The 25,278-nt window shown below is 41.9% G+C and overlaps 1 protein-coding gene across 1 annotated transcript in view; it reads left to right on the top strand.

Annotated features, from left to right (window-relative positions):
* Positions 1-217: 217 nt before the first annotated feature.
* Positions 218-25,278, top strand: part of sec13 (SEC13 homolog, nuclear pore and COPII coat complex component) — a 37,012-nt gene continuing 11,951 nt past the window's right edge. Inside the window, exons 1-6 of the mRNA XM_043708530.1 lie at positions 218-326; positions 3,379-3,423; positions 12,887-13,002; positions 16,178-16,329; positions 22,565-22,698; positions 23,152-23,285. Of these exons, the coding sequence (XP_043564465.1) occupies positions 324-326; positions 3,379-3,423; positions 12,887-13,002; positions 16,178-16,329; positions 22,565-22,698; positions 23,152-23,285 (584 nt within the window). The 5' untranslated portion in view covers positions 218-323. The remainder of the gene's footprint in view (positions 327-3,378; positions 3,424-12,886; positions 13,003-16,177; positions 16,330-22,564; positions 22,699-23,151; positions 23,286-25,278) is intronic.

Here is a 25,278-nt window from a genome sequence, read left to right as displayed (position 1 = left end):
GATACTCAAGCTGTTGTTGATACTCATGATGTTGTTGATATTCAGGGTGCTATTAATACCGTTGATACTCGGGGTATTTTTGATACTCAAGCTGTTGTTGATGCTCATGGTGTTGTGACCTGGGTGAGTGCAGCAGCTCCACGCGGAACCTTTGTTTGTGGGTGCTGGAGGGAGCCGGTCGGTTTTGTGGAGCGGGACAGGGTTCCGGGCTGCCACGTCTGAGAGGAGCGGAAGTGGCTGCGGGTCCGGCATTGAGAGAGAGAGAGAGAGCGAGAGTGAGGCGGTCGTCTGTCCTGTCCTGAGCTGCCCGAACCGACGGAGCCATGGTGAGTTATCCTTGACCCGACGTGTTGGTGGATTGAGGCTTGGCCGGAGGGGCTCAGGCCTCTGTGTGTGTGTGTGGTAGGGGAGGGGAGATCCCAAATAGACAGTCAGAAGGCTGGAAGAACACTGCAATCCAGGCAGCATCGGGATGGTGGAGAATTTAACTTAGCAGGACTTATACACTTAATGGTAAGGTCCTAGGGAGTGTTGCTGAACAAAGAGACCTTGGAGGCTCCCAGATAGACAGTCAGAAGGCTCCCAGATAGACAGTCAGAAGGCTCCCAGATAGACAGTCAGAAGGCTGGAAGAACACTGCAATCCAGGCAGCATCGGGAGGGTGGAGAATTTAACTTAGCAGGACTTATACACTTAATGGTAAGGTCCGAGGGAGTGTTGCTGAACAAAGAGACCTTGGAGTGCAGGTTCATAGCTCCTTGAAAGTGGAGTTAGCAGGTAGATAGTGAAGAAGGTGTTTGGTATGCTTTCCTTTATTGGTCAGAGTATTGAGTACAGGAGTTGGGGGGGTCGGGGAGTCCAGAACGAGAGGGCATAGGTTTAGGGTGAGAGGGGAAAGATATAAAAGAGACCTACGGGGCAGCTTTTTCACACAGAAGGCGGTACGTGTATGGAATGAGCTGCCAGAGGAGGTGGTGGAGGCTGGTACAATTGCAACATTTAAGAGGCATTTGGATGGGTATATGAATAGGAAGGGTTTGGAGGGATATGGGCCGGGTGCTGGCAGGCGGGACTAGATTGGGTTGGGATCTCTGGTCAGCATGGACAGGTTGGACCGAAGGGTTTGTTTCCGTGCTGTACATTTCTATGACTCTAAGTCAACGTTTCGGGTGTAACCCTTCTCCACCTCCTGATGCTGCCTGGATTGCTGTGTTCTTGCAGCCTCCTGCCTGTCAACTTTGGGCTCCAGCATCTGCAGTTTTTTTTTGTCTCTAATCAAGTTTGTTACTGATCCCAGGCATTGAAATGATCCACTGGAGGCTCCTGTTACTGGTTCCTTCTATGAGTTTGGCATTCCCTGCATTCGCAAAAATAAAAGCTCAAGTTATTTATTGTATACCGGACAAGATTGACATGCCTTTTAGACACTGAGAGGGTCTGATAAATGAATGGAAACCCCCCCCCCCTCCATTGCACTTTGGCAGAAAGACCTTAAATGGTGGTCTTTCCCCACTGCGCCTTGGTGGGTACTACACTTAATCTTTTTAAATTGCAGTCCCTAGTCTGTACAGTTCAGGTTGGAGTCATTCATTCCCCTCATTTAGCCCCTAAGACATCTTCCCTTTCCAGGTCTCAGCTCACACATCTTATTCGCAGTAGTTCTCTGATCACGCTTTGCCTTCACCCAGCTTTATTGACCCATTCCTGCCTGTGATTCATCCCACTTCAGAGAGATCTTGAATATGAACTTGCTAAGGAAATGCAACCATGGAAAGAACTGGCAACAGGAGCCCACGCTGGATCATTTCAATGCCTGAGACCAGTAATGAGCCAGGGTGGCTCGAAGTCCCATCTCTGGGTCCATTCTGAGCTTGCAGGGTTGTTTAAAGTGCTCTTCGGACTCAGGAAAGGCAGCACTCGTAACTCCTGATTGCTATCTATTAGGCCACTTTGGAATACTGTGTTTAACACTAGTCTCCCTGTTATTGGAAAGATGTTGGCAAACTTGAAAGGGTGCATAAAAGATTTACAAGGATGTTGCTGGTTTGAGGGTTGCAGAGTTTGAGCTATAGGGAGAGGCTGAATAGGCGGGGGCTATTTTCCCTGGAATGTTGGAGGCTGAGGGGTGATCTTATAGAGGGTTATAAAATCATGAGGGGCATGGATAGGATAAATAGCCAAGGTCTTTTTCCCCAGGGTAGGGGAGTCCAAAACTAGAGGCTTTAGGTTTAAGGTGAGAGGGGAAAGATTTAAAAAGGACCTCGGGCAACTTTTTCATGCAGAGAGTGGTGCATATATTGAACGAGCTGCCAGAGGGAGTGGTGGCAGCTGGTACAATTGCAACATTTAAAAGGCTTCTGGATGGGCACATGAATAAGAAGTGTTTGTAGGGATGTGGATCAAATGCTGGCAGATTCATGATATCTGATTGGCAGGAACGAGTTGGACCAAGGGGACTGTTGCCGTATTGTGCAACTTTGACTCTACTCATTGACACCCTCCAGCCAGAGGTGATAAGCAGGAGCCAGCTCCACTACCTGTGGAGTAAAACAAAACCAAACAAATTCCTTTCATATCCTTGAGACTTTACAGTGTTCTGTTGCCTCTGGAAACCATAAATAGTGGCAATTTCGAAAGGTTGGGGGTGGGGTTCATATCAAGTTCATGACTTGAGCATTGAATCTAGGCTGGGACTTCGGTCCAATAATACAGTAATGCCATGCATTTGGAGGTACCATCTTTCAGAAGAGGTATCCAACCAAGACCCACCTGCCCAGTCAAGAGGACTGAAACAATGGTAAAAGCAGCTTCATCAAATTCTAAAATATTACAGCATTGTTAATAATTCTACATTATTAATAACTTTGCATTGAAGGAATAAATATGTTGACAAATCTTATTTAATTGTGGTTTCTAGATTCAGGGGCTTCAGGAAAGTAATTCAGAGAGCGTGTTAGACTCTATTCCTTCACCAATTAGGGCAAATTCAAGACCAAATAATGACAGATGTTGCAAACTTCTGTCTATCAATCATAAAGGCTCCATATTGAAGTGAATTGTTTGGGGCGTTGGGTTGGGTGCAGTTTGTGAGCAGGGACAGTGCAAAATATGGCAGCAGTTTACAGCTATTCAGAGAAGCCACAGGCTCGCAGCCGTGTAAGTAAGTCTCACTGGTGAACGGGAAGCATTCTACTGAGGTTGTGCCTGGAATGTTTAACACAAATTATTGGATAATGGAACTGTATGGGTTTGTCTTATATTGCAAGAGTGCTGGGAGTGGGCTACACATCCCTTGCCTTCCTCAACAGAGAAGATCCCATTTAAAAAAAAATGGTTCTGGTCATTTCACTTAAAGTGTCTGTTTTTATTTTTTCATAGGTTTCTGTAATTAATACCGTGGATACGTCCCATGAGGATATGATTGTAAGTGGGTCAGCTATTCTTAATACAATGTGAACTCTCATAGGACTGCAAATTGCTTAATTGCTACTGATTTTTTTAAAAATGAGATTGACTTTATGCAGAATCTACTTTGCTTTCAATACTGAGGTTTACTATAAGACGTATGTTTATGCAGCTGCTTGAATCGAGGAATATAATGGGTAAAGAATTGCAGGACTCAATAATAGAAAATGACCCAATGGTCCTGACCTTACAGTGACGAGCAAAGTCCTCAGCAGTAAAATATTCATGGATAAATGTGTACAGTTCAAAATGACCTGTGTTCAAATACAATCCAATATGATTTGAGAATTTTTAAAGTTTCCTATCCACAGTTCCTTTAGATTATATCTTGTGTAAACATATTTTAAAGGAATAGTGTGAAGGGTGTTTTACTGCATCCAATCTATACTCTTCCGGTCCCATTAGCATCAAGCATTCCTTAGGCAAATCAAAATAGAACACTATTCCAATTTTATCAGGTTACTGAGGCCTGGCTGATCACAAAACTCTCTGAGCATCGGAACAAAACAAAAGTGAAACCACCATACTAACATGTACCTCTAGTAATAAATAGATGTTTTCAAATGAATCATGAGGCGGCAATGTAATCAGGTTTCAGATTGCTATAAGTCTCTTGTTTGCTTGTTCTGTTGAATAACAAAAGTGCCAGAGTTCAATTTTCTATGTTGTATCTTGCACTCATCGCCACAGCAGGGGTGTGAGTGACTAGTGCAACATACTTCAAAGTGGCTGTCACTTTGACAATCAAATACAAGAGGTTTTTTTTCCAATTTAGTTAATTTGTTGTTCCCTAAAGTGAAGATTGGAGGGAGGTAAAGCAACCTTTGAAAGGTGGTATCATTTGCCAGGTAAAGCCCTTGAACTAGGTTAGTGGACAATAACTGGATTTCTGGAAGGGGTTAGCTTGATGTATTGTCTGTACATTAGGTACAATAATGTATCTTAACGAAATGATCATTATTCAGTTTGAACTGGCTATGTTAACACCCCTGCCATTAAAGCTTCAGGAAGGCTTATCCAAAAGATAAGAAGAAAAGGGAGACCATGGGATCTAAAACAAGTGGCAAACTGGCTCCAAAATTAGGGGCGACACGGAGGCTCAGTGGTTAGCACTGCTGCCTCACAGCACCAGGGACCCGTGTTCGAATCCAGCCGCGGGCTACTGTCTGTGTGGAGTTTGCACATTCTCCCCATGTCCGCGTGGGTTTCCTCCGGGTGCTCCAGTTTCCTCCCACAGTCCAAAGATGTGCAGGTTAGGTGAATTGGCTATGCTAAATTCCCCATAGTGTACAGGGATATATAGATTAGGTGTGTTAGCCAGGGGTAAATATAGGGGCGGGGAATGGGTCTGGGTGGGTTACTCTTCAGAGGGTCGGTATGCACTAGTTGGGCTGAAGGGCCTGTTTCCATACTGAAGGGATTCTGATTCTGAAATAGGAGGCAAAGGATGATTGTGGAGGTTTGCTTTTGTAAGTAGAAGCTTGTGACCAGTGATGTATCACAGGGATCAGTGCTCGGACTCTTGTTGCTTGTTATATACATTAATGACTTGGATGTGAATGTAGAGGGTTTGATAAGTAAATTTGGAGATGACACGAAAATTAGTGGTGTTGTTGACAGTGAACAGGCAACAGTCTGATATTAATCAGCTTGTAAATTTGGCAGAGCAATGGCAGATGGTATTTAATCCTGATAACTGTGAGGTGATGCATTTTGGGTGGTGTAGTATGGGAAGGATTTACACAGTGAATGGGTAGGTCCCTCGAGAGTACTACAGAATAAAGAGTCTGTAGATTCCTGAAGATGTCAGCACAGGTAGACGGGGTGATGAGGATGGCATTTGGGATCCTTGTCTTCATTAGCTGGGGGGGTGGAGTCTCGGAGCAGGGAAATCTTCTTGCAACTTTCTGGAGCTTTGGTTAGGCCATCGATGGAATACTGTATGCACTGGAGAGGGAGTGTAGAAAACTTACCTGGATGTTGCCTGGGTTGAAAAGTCTCAGTTATGAGGAGAGACTGGCATCTGGATGAGCACTTAAAATGTCAAGCCATAGCAAACTGTGGACCAAGTGCTTATATATGGGATTAGAGGAGTTCAGTGGTAGTAGGTCGGCATAAACCCTGTTTCTATGCTGCATGATTCTGAGTGCAGGTGCTTTGACGTTTGGTTTACTTTTAAACATTCATCAAACCTCCTAGTTAGTGCTTGTCACTCAACCTGCCCATTCCCACCCTCTTCCCAGCCATGAGCATTCCTAATGCAGATGTGTAGTATTGTGATTATACAGTGGTTTGTATGTTGTGTTGTGGCCATGGTAACCCCGTTTCAAATCCCACTTATGGCAGATTTTCAAGGACATGTTTGCTTCCAATCCTGTGTTTGCCTCAGTTGAGACAGTGTTGGACTGAAAGTCTGTAATGGTACTGCTGCTAGACTAGCAATCTAGATGTTCAGACCACTGTTCTAGTGACATAGGCTTGAATCCCATCACAGCAGATTGTGAAATCGGAGCTCATTAAAAATCTGGAATAAAACTCGAGCCAAATGGTGACCACTCTTGAATGTCATAAAAGCTCACCTGTTTGTTAATGTCTTTTAGAAAGGAAATATGCCATCCTTACCTTGTCTAGCTGACACATGACTCCAGACCCACAGCAATTTGTTTGACCCTTCACTGCCATCTGGGCAATTAGAGATCGGTGATAAAGCTGGCTGAGCATATGTCCCCATGGATGTCTACTTTTTGGAAAAAAAACCCTCATTGAAGGTTTTTGTTTGCCATACTGAATATATTTGTCATTGTAAAGTGATACATAGGAGAAATTAGCAACTCTACACTTTTTTTTTGGAAAAATTGAATTCTTGTGGAAGGTCTAAGTTCTGTTTACCCAGATTATACTGTACCTGGACCCTGAATTATCAAGGAAAGGCAGCATTTCTGGGCTGATGAGAAGTCTTGCTACTGTCCAAACGTATGGAAGCCCACACTTCAGTTATTTCTCACATTGGACATCCCAGGAATGTCACTGGAGGTTCTTTCCTTTCTGTGCAAAACAGGCTCTCAACTTGCTGCAGAAATGGCTGAGTAATTGTTCGTAATGTCATGCAGTTGGAGCAGTGCTCCAATGAAGGAGCAGAAACATTACTGGAAGAGTTAAGCAAAGAAGCAAAATTGACAGTGCTCTATAATTTTGAAAGATTACAGTATACCTTACATGTCGATGTGTAAGATATATGAATGAGTGTATTGGAGGTCTTTGCATTGTTTGATCAATAGAGCACTAGATGCCCTCATGTAAGTTGCAATATTGCATTGTGATAATAATTCAGGAGGCTCTGTGCTTTTTAATATCCTCACCATGAGAACTTAGAGGAAAACTAAACTTTGTCTCTTTCTGGATAGAACACAAGCTTCCAGTGAGAACTTTGAGCTGAGGGGAGCTAAAGTGATTCAACCTCTATGTCACCCTCATCACACCTCAGCCTGCCCCCCCACTACAACAGCAGCAACAACTTGTATTAAAATAGTATCTATAACATCATAAAACATTCCAAGCTGTTTCAGGGGAATATTATAAAGGAAAATTGGATTCAGAATTAGCGAATTGTTACAGCGCAGAAGGAGGTAGTGCTTACATAGGCTCTTCAGATGAGCATCTCAAAAAGCTCATGTAAAAAATGAATCTCATGTTTTTCCCCTTTATCCTTGTATGCTAGTTCTTCCCAAATAATCATCCAGTGCTTTCTTGAATGCTTCAATTGAAGGGCTTTCCACCACATTTCCATATAGGAAGCAGTGTATTTCATTCCCTGAGTATTCGCTATGTGAAAGAGTTTTTTTCTCACCATGTAAAGGAAAATAGAAGCATGACTAAAAGCTCAATCAAGAGGTCGATGTTACGCAGCATCTTAACCAAGGAAAGAAAGGTAGAAAGGTTTAAGGAAGAATTTCCAAATTGTAATACCCAGTCAGCTAATATAGTACGGTACTGACACAGTGGTAATGTCACTGGGCTCTTAATTCAGAGGCCCTTCCTAATGTTAGGGAGGTATGGGATTGAATCCCACCATGGCAATTCAACTTGAATTGAAATCTGGACTTTTAAAAAGCTAATCTAATGGAATCCAAATAACTATTGATCATTGTCGTAAAAACCCATCAGTTTCACTAATGTCCTTATAAGGAAGGAAATCTGCCAGCCTTAGCTGGTTTGGCCTACATGTGAGTCTGCTGTGATGTGGTTGATTTCTAATTGTCCCCCTAAGGTGACCCTAGCAGGCTCTTCCGTTCAAAGGTAATTAACTCTAGGCAATAAATTCTTGAACAGTCAGCAACACTGTAAAGAATAATATTTTTAAAATCTTCGTAATGTAATAGTTTTTTGTGTGGAAAGGAATTTTCTTTCATGCATCTAGTACTAATGTGAATTCATGACTCATTGTTAACAATTCTACAGCTGGAAAAGACAGATAAATGTTTTCAAGCCCCCCTTTGAACTTTTCTGTGAGAGCTCTTCAGTTTCTATGCTCCAAGAAATAGGCTGTCCAATTTCCAATTCTTATCGCAACTTGTATCCCTCACCCCTAGTATTATCACACAATGGATAAGAAATGTAAATGTTAGAAGCTAAAATTATTGCTGATTGTGACTTTCCCATGAAATCTATTTTGCCTGGAGGCTGTATAATGAACACCTTCAGTTTCTCCCTCCTTATCACTGCTGGCAAAATTGTGCTTTTGTTCGTTTTATGTTGCTTTGTGGTTATTGTGATGTACAAAATGAGGCATTTTGCTGCATGATATTTTGTGAAACTTGTTTTTGCCTTGTCTCGTCTTGCCTGGAGTGATATAGCCTGTGCCAGGAAATTGTTCTGCAGATGCTGGCATTTTTTTTTAGCACTGTCCCAAATGAGCATTCTCTGTTCGCGAGCCCAGTCAGGTCAGATCTCACCCGGCATCCACGCTGAAGCACATCAGTGGAGTGATTACCAGGAACACACCATATGCCTTCTTAACAACCCCATCAACCTTGATGGCGACTTCCAGGAATAACTGGAATGTCGCTGGAACGATTACCAGGTGCTGGCTACTTCATTCCCGTCTTTCCACCCTTTCCTTTATTTATTGGTAATCCATACTGTTTCAAAGCAAGAAGAACTGGCTAGACTCTTTTGAAAAGAAACATTCTTTGAGCTAAGGATAAGCACATTTGTTTTGGTAAAGTAAAACTGCTTTACCTCTTTTATTCTTAAAAAAAAAACAATACCTGATTAAGGAGAACTAGCCGGTCTACTGAAAGGGAAATTCTTTTGACAAGTCTTCTGGCGTTTTAATAGAATGTTTCTGGTCGTGTGGTTCAAGGGAAACCAGTGAATGTAGCATACTTGAATTTTTCAGATTTGGAGATGCCGGTGTTGGAAAGGGGTGGACAAAGTTAAAAATCACGCAACACCAGGTTATAGTCCAACAGGTTTATTTGGAAGCACTAGCTTTCAGAGCGCCGTTCCTTCATCAGGTGGTTGTCACAGTTTGGACTATAACCTGGTGTTGTGTGATTTTTAACTTTGAATTTTCAGAGGCATTCAATATGAGGCTAACAAAGCTTTTTCCATGAGATAAGAACTTATTGGGTTAGGGGTAATCTATTATTACGGATAGAAGATTGATTATAGGGCAGGAAACAGTAAAAATAAGTAGTTCATTTTCAAATTGGCAGGTTGTTATTAAAGGAGTGTGGTAAGGGTCAGTGCTATTTGCAGTCTGTATTAATGGCTTAGATGAAGTATAATGTATCCCATTTTGCTGATGATGCAGAGCTAGGTGGGAACCTAAGCTATGAGGAGGATGTGAGGACTGGGGATCAGAGCTTAAAAATGTGTTGCTGGAAAAGCGCAGCAGGTCAGGCAGCATCAAAGGAGAAGGAGAATCGACGTTTCGGGCATAAGCCCTTCTTCAGGAAATCAAGTCTGGAAAGATATGCAAATAGATTAAGTGAATGGATACATTGGTTGCAGGTGGAGGACAATGTGAAACTGTGAAGTTATTCATTTTTGTAGGAAAACTGGATGCTTAATTGGTGAGAAACTGTTGAATGTCGAAATTCAGAAGGATTTCTGAAAGAAAGGTTAGTTGAGTACACTTCATATGCAGATCTGATATCTCAGGGTGAGCACTACCTTTCTACTGAAAAGGACTTTCATCTATGGTGAACGCAATCCTGATTTTTCTTTTTGAAATGCTAACACAGCGTGCCTTTTTTCATTAATTGCCATTCCTTTGAAATCCTCTGTCCCTTGCCACTGATTCTGTGTGTTCTCCAGACGATGCTGGCAGGCAGTCTGTTTCCTTCCTTTCCCCAATCCCTCTGTTAAATACACCACTGCACATGACTCTCACATCATAAATGAAAAATGTATAGATCGCAGAGAAATGCATTGCATCTGCTTCCTGATGGTGTTCCCTGGCCTGTCATCTTTAGCTGGAGTGAAGAAAAAGTACTTGTTTTTTTTTAAAACAAATGCATTTACTTTGCAACTTCCATAACCTCCAACACTTTGCAACCAACTATGAGACATAGTCACTTTCATAATTTCAAAGCTTGATAGCTGATTGGCAAATGGCAATCTCCCATAACCAGGAATGGGATGAATGACCCACTAACCTATTTCAATGGTTTTGGTTTGAAGGCTAAGTGTTGACCAGGGCACTTAGGATGACCTCCTCTGCTTATTTGAATGGTGGCATCAAATCTTTTATATCTACCTGAGAGGGCAGAGAAGAATCAGTAAAAATTGCTGCTGAGCCTATAAAATACATCTTTGGGTGATAACCACAATTTAGGTTATATTAGATTCCCTACAGTGTGGAAACAGGCCCTTCGGTCCAACAAGTCCACACCGACCCTCCGAAGAGCAACCCACCCAGACCCATTCCCCTACTAATGCACCTATCACTATGGGCAATTTAGCACCTGAATTGCACGTCTTTGGACTGTGGGAGGAAACCGGAGCACCCGGAGTAAACCCACGCAGACACGGGGAGAATGTGCAAACTCCACACAGTTACTCGAGGCTGGAATCGAACCTGGGTCCGTGGTGCTGCGAGGCAGCAATGCTAACCACTGAGCCACTATGCAGCTCTGTTAACATGGTGTGTCTTAAAAGGCATCTCAAGGTAGGTAAGGGACAAAGTTCCAGTTTCATTGGACCCAGAAGACGGAGAATAGAGTGGAGAGGTTGGTGCGTGGATACTGTAGTTGCAGGATACTCTGTGTGGATACTCTGTTCGAAGGGACAGAGACTGTGAGCAATATGAATGGCTGGAGGAATTAGGCTGATGGAGCAGCACTGTCATGGAGATCTTTATACGCAAGGCTAGAATTTTAAATTTTAGGTATTAAAGCTCACAGTGCTTTAATATTGCACTTGGTGAAGATGGGAGTGATTGCGAAGTGATGTTTGATATAGAGTGCAACATAGTCAGCAGAGGTTTTGATGAAGCAGTATTACAGAGTGTTCAGGGGAGCATTGAAGTAGCCAAGACTGCATGTGGTAGAGTTTCACCAGTGCACAGGCAGTTTTAAGAAGTTGGACATAGATGGTCTATATTTGGAGAGTTTATGGGATCAGATTCCGCTTGAGTTGAACCAGGTAGAGATTGTAGACAATTTGGTTCAGTTTAAAACAGTTGTCATGGATGGAAATTGAAGAGGTGTGTTGCTGCAAATTTGTGATGTGAGCTGAGAGATAGTGGCTTTAGTTTTCCCACTGTTTAAGTGGAGACAGTTAAAATTGAAATTATTATTTAGGTGCAGGAGCAGTTTGGAGCCATGTAATCCAAATTCCTGAGGATGGCAGTGTTGATCTGGTGGTGTGTTAGGATAGGGACCCAGAATGCTATGTGTATCATGTTCTGTTGAAACAGGCTCCCCTGCTTTTGAGATGTTTGTTGACCGCATATGAAAATTGCATAACTACAAATTAACTTGTGCTCTACTGTTGTTTTCGGCAAAGATTATTTACGTTTCAAATAAAATTGACTTATCCAATTGAATTGCAAATCAAAGAATCCCGTGAACTAGAATCAAGGGCATATAGATTCAGTGCAGAGAGAAGTCAGAGCCATCAATCCTCAGGAGTGTACAGGGTTGCTAATCATCTGTGGCGTGATTTTCGGGTGTGCAGAATCAACATATGTGATGTTGCATTGACCGCTTACTCTTTTCCACCAATCATACCCTTCATTTTCCAATTATCAAGCTTCAAAGGATTCATTAAGTAGCTCCCTGTTGAAGTTGCACCTCCTATTCCATGCCTGTAACTTAAGTGGAAAATTGCATTTATATACTTACACACCTTCCTCTCTGCATCATTACCCAGTTTTTCACAACATTAATGGTTTTGCACCAAGCTAGGCATAGCTCAAGGACTTTGATTTCATCCTAACATGCTGATTAAAACAATCCACAACGTACAATTTAAGATGTTACATTTGATTTCAGTCACTTTTATGTATAGAAGAGGATCGAGAAAGGGAAAAAAGTGCTGTTTGTAGACACAGGGGCAGAAATATCTGATAGGATCAGACTCAGCCCCACCACTTTATACAGTTAAGTATTCTGCTAACGCTGCATGAAGATTGGCCATTTGGCTAAGGTACTGAGACCAGCCTGAAGATGCTGTATAACTGTGCCCAACAGTGAATTGATGAAAAGGTGAACAATAAATGCCTAGCCTTTCATTTCATCATATATAGTTCCTGTCAATAACCAATCCCTTAAAAGCTTTGATACGCTTTTCACACTTTATAGAAGTTTATAAAATCAGGAGGGGCATGGATAGGCTGAATAGTCAAGGTCTTTTCCCCACAGTAGGGGAGTCCAAGACTAGATTTAAGATGAGAGGGGAAAGATTTAAGAGGGACCTAAGGGACAACTTCTTCACACAGCGGGTGCTGTGTGTATGGAACAAGCTGCCAGAGGAGTTGGTGGAGACTGGTACAGTTTCAACATTTAAAAGACATTTGGCTGGGTATAGGATTAGGAAAGGTTTAGAGGGATATGGGCCAAATGCTGGCAAGTGGGACTAGATTAATTTAGAATATCTAGTGAGCATAGATGAGTTGGACTGAAGAGTCCATTTCCGTACAAAAACCTCTGTGACTCTGTGTATCAAGGAAGTAGTGATGCGTTTATCCACTTGCTCCAACCTTGATCTCGGACTTGAAAATAATCACTTTATGTTTAGGTTGCATGCTTCCGATGTGCGCCCATCCAAATAACTGTAAAGATTGCTACAAAGGATTGTTGGTTTCTAGCATCCTTAATGGAAGTGTTTGTTTTGACAGCAACTGCTGCAATTGGAGTGGTTACAGCATACAGTACACGTTTACTAAAAGCTTTCCTCACCTATGCTCCTGCAGCATGATGCACAGATGGATTACTATGGCACCCGTCTCGCAACCTGCTCCTCCGACCGATCTGTGAAGATATTTGATGTTAAAAATGGAGGCCAGATCCTTATTGCGGACCTGAGGGGGTACGTAGAACGATTTGGTTTGCACGAAATCTTTCATCACCTGAAAGCGCTGATGTCTTCAGCTTTAGTGAAAGCAATCAGTAATAAACTGTCCCTCTGAAAGACCAAAATACCAGTCATTTCCCTTTATTCAGGATACATTTAACTACTCTTAAACTCAAGTCACAATGATAACAGCTAGTATTTAACTAACTGCTTTCACACTGTACTTCATAAGAGTGTTATAAATCAAAATTCAACATCAAGCTGCATGAGGGATGATGACCAAAAATTTGGTGAAAGGTTTGGTTTTAAGAAGTACAGAGGAATCTCGATCATCCGAATGAAATGGGTAGGCACTATTTCATTCAGTTAATCAATTATTCGGTTAATTGATTCAATGCCTCTCCTCTGGGACTCGGAGTTTTCCAAAGTTTCCTTTTTCCTCGCTCTGCCTGCCTTACTCTCTCTCTGTGTCTCAGGGTTTGTTTCTGACCAGGCACACGCTTGTGGGTAAGGGACCTGCAGTATTGCTGAAGCCTCATGCCACGCCCCAAAACCTGTCCGCCTGTCCGAGTTCCTGACCCTGTCAAAGTCCATCCCCCATCCACCTGTCCAAACCCACGCACCTTCTCCGGGGCAGCCAGACTGGACACCAACAGGAAGACTGCTGAGTCTCAAAATAGCGCGCGCGCACACACAATTTTTGACTGCAACCTTTTAACAGGTTCCACCTTTGCCATGTACAGGACAATGTTGGAGAGATTATCTGGGGAAGGGGGTTTTGGGTACTCCCCTGTGTAGAATTCCAGGGAAAGTTGGGGGGGTGGTGAGGGGGAGTGAGTGAGTGCGAGAGCGCGGGCAGTCAGTCACTTGGAGACGGTGCCTGGGCTCCTATCAATGTCCAGGACTGTTCTCGGCAGCATTTCAGTAAACCAGGTAGTTCATTTTTAATCATTGTAAAACAAAAGACGCAATCAGTGTTGAAACACCTCTATGATGTAATGTTTCTATCGGGACCTTGAGATCTTCTTCGGATAATCCAAAATTCAGATAATTTATATTTGAATAATCGCGGTTCCTCTATGTTGAAGGAGGAAAGAGAGGTGGAGCAATTACTAAGATGGGGTAGGGACAAGGCCATAGAGAAATTGAGCATTTTAATATTGAGGCATTGTTTAGCAGGGAACTGGTGTTAATTAGCAAGAACAAAGAGTGATTTTCTATGTCATGGTGAACCAGACTCGAGAGGAAGGCAACACCACTTCAGACAATCTTGAGTTAATGACAGGTAAAATATGGGAGTCAGCAAGGAGTGTCATGGAATAGAGATAACTATTGAAGTTGAGGACTTCAGAAGTAGATAAGATGAGTCGGGCAACGTGACAGTGATGGAAGTAGGTCGTCTTCTGTGGCTAACTCTTAATGGCCTTTGAAGAATCCCAACAAGCCTCTCAAATATAACAAATCATTGATCTCAGGTAAAGCCAATTATGCCGCCTTACATTAGTAAAGTTGGGCAATTTATTATGGCCTTGCCATATCACGAGATCCTTGTCCTATCCCTAGGGTTACGATGGTGAATGAAATTTGAAATTTCACAATGCCTGTCCAGTTTCTGGCTTCAATCAACACATGACTGATGAACATTTCTTTGTTTTATTCATGGGATGAGGGCATCACTGGTTAGGCCAGCATTTCTTGCCCTCATTCCCCAGAGGGCAGTTAAGAATCAACCACGCTGCTATGAATCTGGAGTCACATACAGGCCAGGAAAAGATGGGAGTTTCCTCCCTAAAAGATATCAGTGAACCAGATAGGCTTTACTAACAATGGACAATGGATTCATGGTTTCATTAGACTCTTAATTCCAGATTTTATTGAATTTAGATTCCACCATTTGCCATGGTGAGATTTGAACCTGGGTCCTCAGAACATTGCCTGGATCCCTGGATTAACAGATCACTGATAATACCACTAGACAGTTGCCTCTGCCATTCTTAGTTCACATTGTCTGGTCTGCAGACCTTACAGTGCCCTTGGAAGTTGTCTTTCCTTTTCCTGCTGAATGCCCACCACTGAAGGGCACAGTCACTTTCTTTTTCAAAATATATTAATCACAGATACACAAAAACAGGAATTACTGGAGAAACCCAGCAGGTCTGACAGCATCTATGGAGAGAACAGAGTTAATATTTTTGAGTGCAGTGACTCTTCTTCAGAGCTCAGATATTAATCACAGCTTTGCCTCGCAATCTACAGTGAGACTTTGGGCAATGTCAAACAGTCCTTCTGCAAAAGGAGTCAAGTTGAGCAGACTAGCACCCAAGCGGCCAACAGTATCTGTCCTGGCTTATTGTTGATTAAATGTCAGGTGGAATAATTGGCATAAACAAGATACCATCTGATGCTGTTGTCACTTGATTTCCATCATTTCAGTGTGAGCAGCTGGTGGATGGGCTCAGCAAAAAGGCAAGTGGAATGGGTGTCTTCCAACTCTGAATCACCAAAACGCAGCTCTTCGGGCCATAAACTGGTGACAATTGCAGTGTGCAATCTCTCCATTTTATGAGAATAAACTCTTCTAATTCCACCTTCTTCTTGCTGCCCCAATTATGAATAGGCCAAATGCTTATTTCCAGCTAAGTGAATGCATACCTGGAGGTCACAAGATATGTTTCCCCAAGCTGTGTGGCAATGGTCTGGTACAGTGATAGGTGTCCAGTTTGCATTTGATTGAAGTCAGAGTCCTTGTCAGCTGGCTGACTCTTGAAACAAGTCTGTCTCATGCCTCATTGTGATAGTGACTTATGGCACAATTGGACTTTTTTTTTTAGAACATATTTTGGACTCTTCTCCATTCCACTCCCCACTCTGCAACAATAAGTGACCAGTGGTCTCATATTAGGTACCACTATTACCTGATTTAAACCACAGGGCTAAAGTTTGGAGTGAATTCTTTTCACGGGCTAGTGGGTTTGGCAGTTTTGAAAGACGACCCAACCCTTGCTGATAATTGCTGTTGGCGGGGGGGGAGGGAATGTTCTGAGATCCCCATTGGTCTTGCTGCTTCTTGATCTGTGCGTGGGAGCCATAATAAGCTTAAGCACCTACTCACCATAAACTAGGTAGTTTACCATGCATTATAAATCAGAAATGTGGATCGGTTACTTACTTAAATATCTCCTTACTTCAGCCATGAAGGTCCAGTCTGGCAGGTGGCATGGGCTCACCCAATGTATGGCAACATCTTGGCATCCTGTTCCTACGACCGGAAGATCATCATCTGGAAGGAGGAGAATGGAACTTGGGACAAGATGTATGAATACACAGGACATGATTCTTCTGGTAAGGATTCTACTATGTGCAGGTCATGGATTATAGCACTTTCCTAAAGGTTTCATAATTTTTTTTTCTGACTTAGCAGTGCATCAAGTTTGCACACCTGGACTACAAAGCTTCTCTTAAGATTCAAACATCCATTCAGGTAGCTGGATTTTGTTTTTGTTGGCTGATTGAGCAATCCAGCATAAACTAACCAGTGAGATTTTACCAGATTTGATGTGTGCAATTGTTGGTGATAAAGAGTGAAGATAGGATTGGCAAATGCCCTGGGCATATTTCCTACTCCTTTTTTGTATGAGACTGGTGAGGTAGTGTAAGCTTTTGCTAAGTTGGCTTATCCTGGAGAAGGGAGTCTGATTTGTTCTGTAATGTTGAAGCTGACATAGGTAGTTCCTTACAGCCCATAAGAAATAAGCTGCTGTTTTAACTGCATTGGCATTCGGACTTCCTACAAATTGAGGCAGTCTTTAAAAATGGGGTTAAAGTGGAAATCATCAACTGGGTGTCTTGATGATGTCAGCAGAGCTCTCCTGATGGTGCAACACTACAAGTGGTGTGGCACCAATTGTTGCCTCTCTAGATAGGTTAGACGGGGAGAAAACTGGACAGTGTCATACCCCTGTCCCTATGACAAGTCATCGACCCCAACTGGAATTCCAATGTCGGCAACTCCTTTTCTGTCTTTTAACTCTAATGAAGGAGTTTCAGTGTTTGAATCCCCTAAAGTATCATTGCCCTGCGAAAATATCATGTTATCCTCCTTCAACACTACTGCCTCACCTGTTCTTTACTCATAACTACATTATCGCCTGGAATATTTAGTTCGAAATCCTGCCAGATCTCTAGTATTAGCCTCTATTTCATTGGACAAATTCTGCTCGCAACATGCATTCCAATGCTATTCTCGTTGGCTTTGCTTTTTCCTCCATCTAATTTCTGTTCTTTTTAACATTGTTGTTTGTCCCATTACTCTTTGGCTTTCCAAGGTTTATATGCACTTTTGCTCCCCACCTCTGTGTCCTGATGCTCCTGTCCCTGCCAAGTTAGTTTAGAACCTCTCCATGGAACCATTTAACCTTTGCAAGGACATTAAACATACCTTTGTCATGTCCCTCTTATTGGCTTGTACACAAGTTCTCCCTGTCCAGAGCAGTCCCAATATCCCAGATATCTGAATACTCCCTCCTGCACCAGTGTTAACAACAATTTTTCACTTGCGTTATGTTCCTGTTGTGTGCTCACTTGCATGTGACACCCTGGGGAGTCATCCATAGACTGTCCCTTTTGAGATCCCGTTCTTCAATCTTTTTCGTAGATCCAGAAGTTCTGCTTCAGGACTGCAACCTTTCCTCATATCTAGGTTATTAGTTCCCAGGATTTGTTGCCTCCTTAGATAGTCCTGTGCCTGTTCAGTGATGCATTTTTAGCATCATATTTATAATGCATAACTGTACACACAATGCAGTGAAAAGGCTGAGTAATATGCTCTGTTATGGTTTTGCGTAAAGAGTTCAATTGAAGCAGCAAGATTGAGTAGTATTATTAGACTGAAAGCTCCGTAACAGGTTTGCCTGCGTGGGAATTGGAAAAATAGCACAATTGTTTAGTTGTGAAAACCTTTCCAAGTACAAGCCAAGTAGAGGAGCACAGACCAATGAACAATAAATAATCAGTACACAGGAAGTTTTATTCACCTAACAATATTGACCTGACTGAAGTGTTCAATGCTGATACTGCCTAAAAGTGAAGGCACTATTCCAAGGAAACATTGTTCTTAAAAAAAAAAAACTACATACTTCTGATGAAACATGAGACTTCACTCAGCCATTTAATCTCAGCTGGAAGGGAGTTTGCCAAGACTTGCACATCTCAAAATAACTTCTTCTGTGTCAGTAGAAATCTGCCCCGAGGAGCCTGCTTATGACACAGCATGGTGTGCAAGTGTAAATTCTCATATAAATGACCAGAAACATTAACTCTTTTTGCTATTCATGGTTACTGTAAGATCTGCCGAGTACTTTTAGCATTTACTGGTTTTATTTCAAATTTCCAGCACCTGCAGTATTTTACTTTTCGAAAAATGGTCATTGATTCTTCGACAGAATGAGTGGGTCGAACATAATGTAATGCAACAAAAGTCTTTTTAGGATCAAGAAGATCAAACGAAATGTTTCTTTGGAGAATGATCCTACTGTAAACATTCATGATGCTTTTTCTCTCCAAAAAACCATCAAGTTGTTCCTAATCCATTTATACTGTGCACATCAGTGACTTATCTTGCTACAGCTAGCCTAACTTTTCCAGCCGATAAAATTCCTCCCTCGTTCCCTTCTCCTTTCTGTCTCTTTTAACCTCTGTTTCCTAGGAATTAGCCGTTTACATAATGAACAATTGACATAGATCATTTTGTTAGTTCTAATTTATCTTTGCATGCTTAATCAAAGCATGTCCAAAGATAAGCAACCTGTTTATTGCATTTACATTGATACTTAGCATATTGACCAAGAGGAATGATTATGTCAGAAAGCATAAGTCAGCTACATTATGTCTTGTCATTCCTATGCTTTTCTGAAAAGTATGAATGTCAGTGAAGAGGATTGTGCCTAGGGTATCCAAGACAGATACGGAGCTGGAAATGTGTTGCTGGAAAAGCGCAGCAGGTCAGGCAGCATCCAGGGAACAGGAGAATCGACGTTTCGGGCATAAGCCCTTCTTCAGGAACACATTTCCAGCTCTGATCTCCAGCATCTGCAGACCTCACTTTCTCCTATCCAAGACAGATATTCTGATTTTTGGAAGAAGCAAAGCAAACTAAACCAGTTCTCTTTTGAGGGACAAAATAATTACAAGAGAACATTATCCACATTTTTAACTGACAATGCTTCATATTCAAAAAGCTGTTGGTGAAGCAAAATCAAGTAATTATTTCTTGAAACAAACACAAAGTGCTCGCGAAACTCAGCAGGTTGGGCAGCATCTATGGAGAGAGAAACCAAGTTAACATTTCGTGTTTAGTATGACTTCAGAATTTATTCAGTTCAGAAGAAGTCCTCCCGGACTCAACATTAACTATGTTTACTGTCTCCACTAATGCTGCCAGACCTGCTGAGTTTCTCCAGTATTCTCTGTTTGTTCCTGATTTCCAACATCTGCAGTATTTTGCTTTTATAATTCCTTCTTGAGCCATCTTGAGAGATGCCATTAAGGGTGATGCCAAAATTGTAAATGCCCTTGAGATCCTAAAACGTACAGCACAGGAAGTGACCATTTGACCTATTATGCCTGTCCTTGATTTTTGAACAAGAAATTATCATTAGTCCCACACTTTTATTTTTGTCCTAAAGGTTTTAGTAAGAGTACAGAGAGAACTGCCAAAGATAGCAGCAGGAATGCGAGGGGTGGTTGGGAAAGTTATTACTGTTCATTTTGGAGCATAGCTTAAGAAGTAACTGAATAGAATTTTCAAGAAGAGGATGATTCTGATTGAGCAGATTAAAAAATAATCTGAGTTGAGTGAGTCAATCAGTAGAGCTCCAGCATTAAGAGTCATTGTCAGAAGGACAAGTGGGCAGATGGGAACTGTTTTCACTGAGATTTGACAGGCTCTGGAGTGTTCCACCTGAAAAGACACTTGAAGCTGATTTCATAAATCATTTTTGAATGTGTTATGGCCCAATTAGGAAGAATGCACTGACAATCATACCCTACTGTTCCACAAGCCATCAGAAAATGGATAAAATTCTAATTAGACCACCAAGGTGAGCAATTTGCCTGACTGAATGCCATTCGGGACAAAAGCAATTTGCACCAGAGTTCTGCATGAAAGAAAATAACACTATTTATTGTTACACATTTAACAAAAGGCAGAGAAAAGAAAAGAATTTTAATCTACTACGATGCACTTAAGATATGCCTGTCCAAAATTTCAAAATACCTACGTACTCAGGTGGTTGGACACATACTATATGTGGAAAAAATATATATAAACAAACAAAATACCAAAGATTAAATACTAGATCTCAAGGATGTTTACATTGTCCCACAGAGCTCATCTTGAAGCTTAGCACTGATGATATGACCACTGAAGCAGTGGTCACTCTTCACTTAGGCAGACCCAGGTTTTTTTTCTGGTTAGAATTATTTATTTTAAGCTATGCTGGTTTTCCCCACATAGAGGAAGAGGTGGATGCTTTCAGTTTGCAGGCTCTGGATGTTTTCTGCTGTCCTGCAGCTTTGTAACAAGAGGGCTGTCAGCAGACAGAATTTTCCCAACTCAAAAGCCTCTTGGTGCTGCCCCATTTCAAATTCTCTCCCTCGCCGCTTCAAAAAGTAACGTTGCACTGCACAGTTAAAGATGTGCTGCATTTGGTCTTCAAATTGCAAAACTCCTGGCATTTCAATCCAGCCTTATTTCAATTTATAATCCTAAAAACAATCCAATCCAGTCCCTTACACAAGAGATTTGGGTAGGTACTTAAGGATGAGGGATGTGCAGGAGGAAAAGCACAGTAAATTCCAGCACTGTCATCATGGTCCAAGTGACTTTCTTCTGGGCCAGGTTTCTATGCGAATGGGGTGAATGGCAGGGCAACCTCCACAGCTGACAGTCAGACCCTAGCACTTGGTGCTTTCAAAGCTCAGCTGCAGATCTCGGTCAATCCAAGGGTAATATTTAAGGAAGTAAGTGAGGTATGGGTTTGGGGTTGGTGGTGTGTTTGAAGTCCACAAATCAGCATTCATATGAAGGATCTAGGAGCTGGAGAGTTGATGTTTCAGGACAATATCTCCCAATGCTTTCTGGCTTCCAATGGCTTAACAATTGACACTTTACAACTTAAGTAAATTGCTTTTAGTCAATCACAGCTCCAGTTTAAGTGTGAGTAACTGCATTCTTGTTGTTTGACTGTTCAGCTGGATTAGGGAACACTCTTGCCACTATGATCCAGAAGTCCTTTGAAGCAGAGTCCAGGGAAGAGGGAACAGTTTCACGAATGGCTCTGAAATGGGTTGTGTAAGAATGAAGTTAGGTGATTAAAAGTTTGGCCAAAGACACAGCTTTAGGGAGCACTTTAAAAGGCGAAAGGGAATGGAGGTTTGGGAAGGAAATTCCAGAGATGAGAGCCATGGTGGCTGAAGCCACCCCTGCCAGTGGTGGAGCAAGTAAAATCAAGATTTACCAGAGGCAAAAATTGAGGGAGTGAATATAGACCTGGAGGGGGTAACAGAACTTGAGAGGGACAAGGCCATGGGAGGGATTTGAAAGCAACAATGTCAATTTTAAAATCAAAATGTTGCATTGAGTAGGTGCAAAGTTTTGGAGGAGCTTAAATTTGAGGGCAAAAGATCCATTAGGATAGTTGGCTTGAAAGATGACAGGAATAGATGAGCGTGTCAACAGCAAAAGCGCTCTGCAGGGCAGCATCGGTTGCTGTTACAGTGTTGGAAGTAGCTGATCTTACTGATGTTAAAAATCACACAACACCAGGTTATAGTCTAACAGGTTTAATTGGAAGCACACTAGCTCCTTCATCATGTGATAGTGGAGGGCTCAATCCTAACACAGAATTTATAGCAAAAATTTACAGTGTGATGTAACTGAAATTATACATTGAAAAATTGATTGTCTGTTAATGATCTTAATCTTAATGATAGCGTGGTTGGGTAGTTACATGCTTACTTCTGGGTCACATTGACACCAAGATTGCAATCAAGACCGGTTTAACTAAAATTTCAAGTTTCCAGGAGCAGATATGGACTCCATGATTAATGAATTTCTTGCAGGAACTAAAAAGGGCTTGGATCTTACCATTAAAAAGAGATTGATAGATTTGTTTTTCTTGCATATGAATATTAAAAGTTAGGAGCCAAGGTGAGTAAATGGGGGTTACATCTTGATCAGCCATATTCCAATAGTATAGTTCAACAAGCAAGAAGAACTGAATATTTGTTCCTGTGTCACTCTGATAGTTCAACATGGAAGAAAGTAGTGTAGATTAGGACAGGAATCCGGTCCTGGAGCCAACTGGTTGATCTTTAAATTAATATGCTTACAAATTGTCCTGATGCGTTCAAGATAAAAAGTATCAGCAAAATATGCCTTTTTCCAGCAATATCCACGTAGTTATTTCCCCTTGGTGACTACATGGATACTTTATGCTTTTGATCTTGTACAAAAGCCACTGTTATAAAGTTAAAGGAGATGATATAGAACTGAGATGTTCTGGTTTTCTTGTTCCAGTCAACTCGTTGTGCTGGGCACCTCACGAATTTGGATTAATCCTGGTCTGTGGTAGCTCTGATGGTGCAATCTCGGTGCTTTCATATTCCGGTGACGGTCAGTGGGAAATGAAGAAAATCAGCAACGCACACACGGTAAGAAGCATTTATTTTTGGAGTGACTGTTAACACTGACATCAGTTGATGAGTTAGAGGCAGCACGGTCTCAAATCACATTTTAAAACAAACAATCCATTTTACGGAAAAAAAAACCTCAGTTACTCTTAAAAACTGCACCAAAACCTCTGATCAAGATCACAGCAGTTTCTGGAGAAAAGTATGGTTATTTCTGCAGCAAAATGTGATGACTGGTAATATATTTACGTGCATAAAGTCAATGTCAGTAACTTTGTCAGTGACAATATTAGTGTTTTCTCCAGGAGTATTGAGAGGGGAACTATGCGTCCGTTTACATTCAGCCTAGAATTGTGCGTGACTATGTGAAGCCTTTACTTTCAATGTTGGGCCTTGAGTGAAGTTGTTGGACAGGAAGAGGATGCGCAAGCTCACACAATGTCAATTTCTCTCCGTTTCTTTCTCTCATTACAGATCGGTTGTAATGCTGTCAGTTGGGCTCCAGCAGTTGTACCTGGCAGTCTTGTGGACCAGCCTTCAGGGCAGAAGCCAAACTATGTCAAGCGATTTGTGTCGGGAGGCTGTGACAATCTGGTCAAGATATGGAAGTACGTTTTGGTCATTCTGCTCACTGTGGATGGTTGGCTCCCTCCTTAGATGGAGACTGGCAATGAAAGGACATTCCGTTAATGAGATGGGAGTGGAAGGGAGGGGTGGTTGTGGAAGTAACGTAAAAGAAAGATCAGCAAAACAGATAATAATGCCTGTGTTTATGGCTCAGTAGTGCAGTATTAGAAACAAGACTTAAGATTTAAAAAGGTAAACGATTAAGTCTATGGAGTGGTATTTATTTTCATTTAACTTACCGAGTAAGATTTGACCAGTCTAAGAGCACCTCCCACGCGTTATGCTGGATCCACGCCTTGGGGGTGCATTGAGTCGACTCTGGTCCTCGGGTTGGTTTTCATTATATCAGAAACTGGGTCCCTGGGATTGCTGCCATCAGCTGCAGGCAGAGAGAATGGGGCTGAGAAAGGAAGAAGTTACAATGGGAGGTGATGAAAGAAAGCTGGTAGCTGCATGAGGTGGCAGGGCAGGAGTTGGAAGGAAAAATAGAGGTGGGAGAAAGGAGCAGAGGGTTAATGGAAAGAGGAGGCTACAAAGAGGGTCAAAGGAGGAGGCTGGAAAGGAATGAGGACGGGTTCAAGCCTGTCTTCAACCAACTGGAAGCCAAGAAACATTAAAATCACTGAGGTGATGGAATTCTTGAAAATGTATGTGGAATCTCTAGTCTAAGGTTGCATAAATCCAGGAGCTACTATATGGATTTGAGGGAAGGGGGAATCAGTGCTGTCCTTGTAAGTTGCCTCTTTAAGATCAATGAAGGATTGATAATTGAAGACATTGATGGATTATTTTAATTCTGTTTCTGTGCGAGTCGAAAATACATTATTAGTTAGCTCAAGTACAGAAGATATTACCTCATGGCCATTACACCTAATAAATGAGTGATGTATTATTCTGCAGGACCTAAATTGAGTCAAGAAGGTGTTGAACACAAGCTGTCAAAGATTAGGAATGGGGGTAGGGATAGGTGTAAGGTGGCTGGAAGCATGTTATTTTTTCTCGAGGCTGTGTTCAAAGCTGAGTCTCTCTGGTCCACCTGGCACAGTGCCACACTCCCTGACACAGGGTAGATCAAAGTAAAAGCATGTTCGTTTATTTTGTATCTATCTCAGTATACAAGATTGTTATAGTTTAGTTCTGTGTTGCTAGTTGGGGTGTTACATTAGTATAATGCCAGCTAGTGTAAGAGAGACACAGCAGGGGGCTGGGAGGGTTGGGTCACTTCAGTGTCATCAGACCCATGGGATTCCATGTGGCATTGGTATGTCAGACAGAGAAGCTTGCTTTCATGCTCTGCAGTGTTACAATGTCGTCTTCAGCCTTCCATTTGTCCCTCACTCTCCTTCTGACCTTTTCTTGACTGCTGTTGACTCTCACAATGTAGTGCTACCTTGTTTAACAGAGTTCAAATTCATCATGGGGCAGGCAGAAAAGTGGAATTGAAGCCACAGTCTGATCAGCCAATACATTATCGAATGGCAGGCAGGTTAGAGGGGTTGAATGGCTTCTAATTTGTATGTTTGTTCACACCCTGGTTAACTACCAGTCATTAATAAATCTTACTGATATACTGTGGAGCTTAAAGTTTCATTTTTTAATCAATATTTCTCTCAGAAATTTTCAGTCAATAAATATTGAGATTTGGAAATTAATCAAAAGATGGTGAAGAAACTCAGAGTCTGTAAACGATGGCCACTATGAGTCTTGAGAAGAGTCAAATTAGACTCAAAACATTAACTCTGTTTTATCTCTCCACAGCTGCTGCCAGACCTGCTGAGTTTCTCCTGCATTTTCTGTTTTTATTTTTCATTCCCAGCATCCACAGAATTCTGCTTTTATTTATGTAAGTCGGACTTTGGACAATGATTGACACATGGAGTATTTATCTGTCCTGCAGCACAGCTATTGACTTTGTCCTTCCAAACTTGGATTGTGTCTGGAGAAAGCATTTTGGATTTGATAAGATAAGGACGT

The sequence above is a fragment of the Chiloscyllium plagiosum genome, chromosome 18, assembly GCF_004010195.1.
Source record: "Chiloscyllium plagiosum isolate BGI_BamShark_2017 chromosome 18, ASM401019v2, whole genome shotgun sequence".
In the NCBI taxonomy this organism is placed as follows: domain Eukaryota; kingdom Metazoa; phylum Chordata; class Chondrichthyes; order Orectolobiformes; family Hemiscylliidae; genus Chiloscyllium; species Chiloscyllium plagiosum.
The sequence above is the reverse complement of the archived record's forward strand: the minus strand, read 5'-3'. Positions and strand labels throughout refer to the sequence as shown.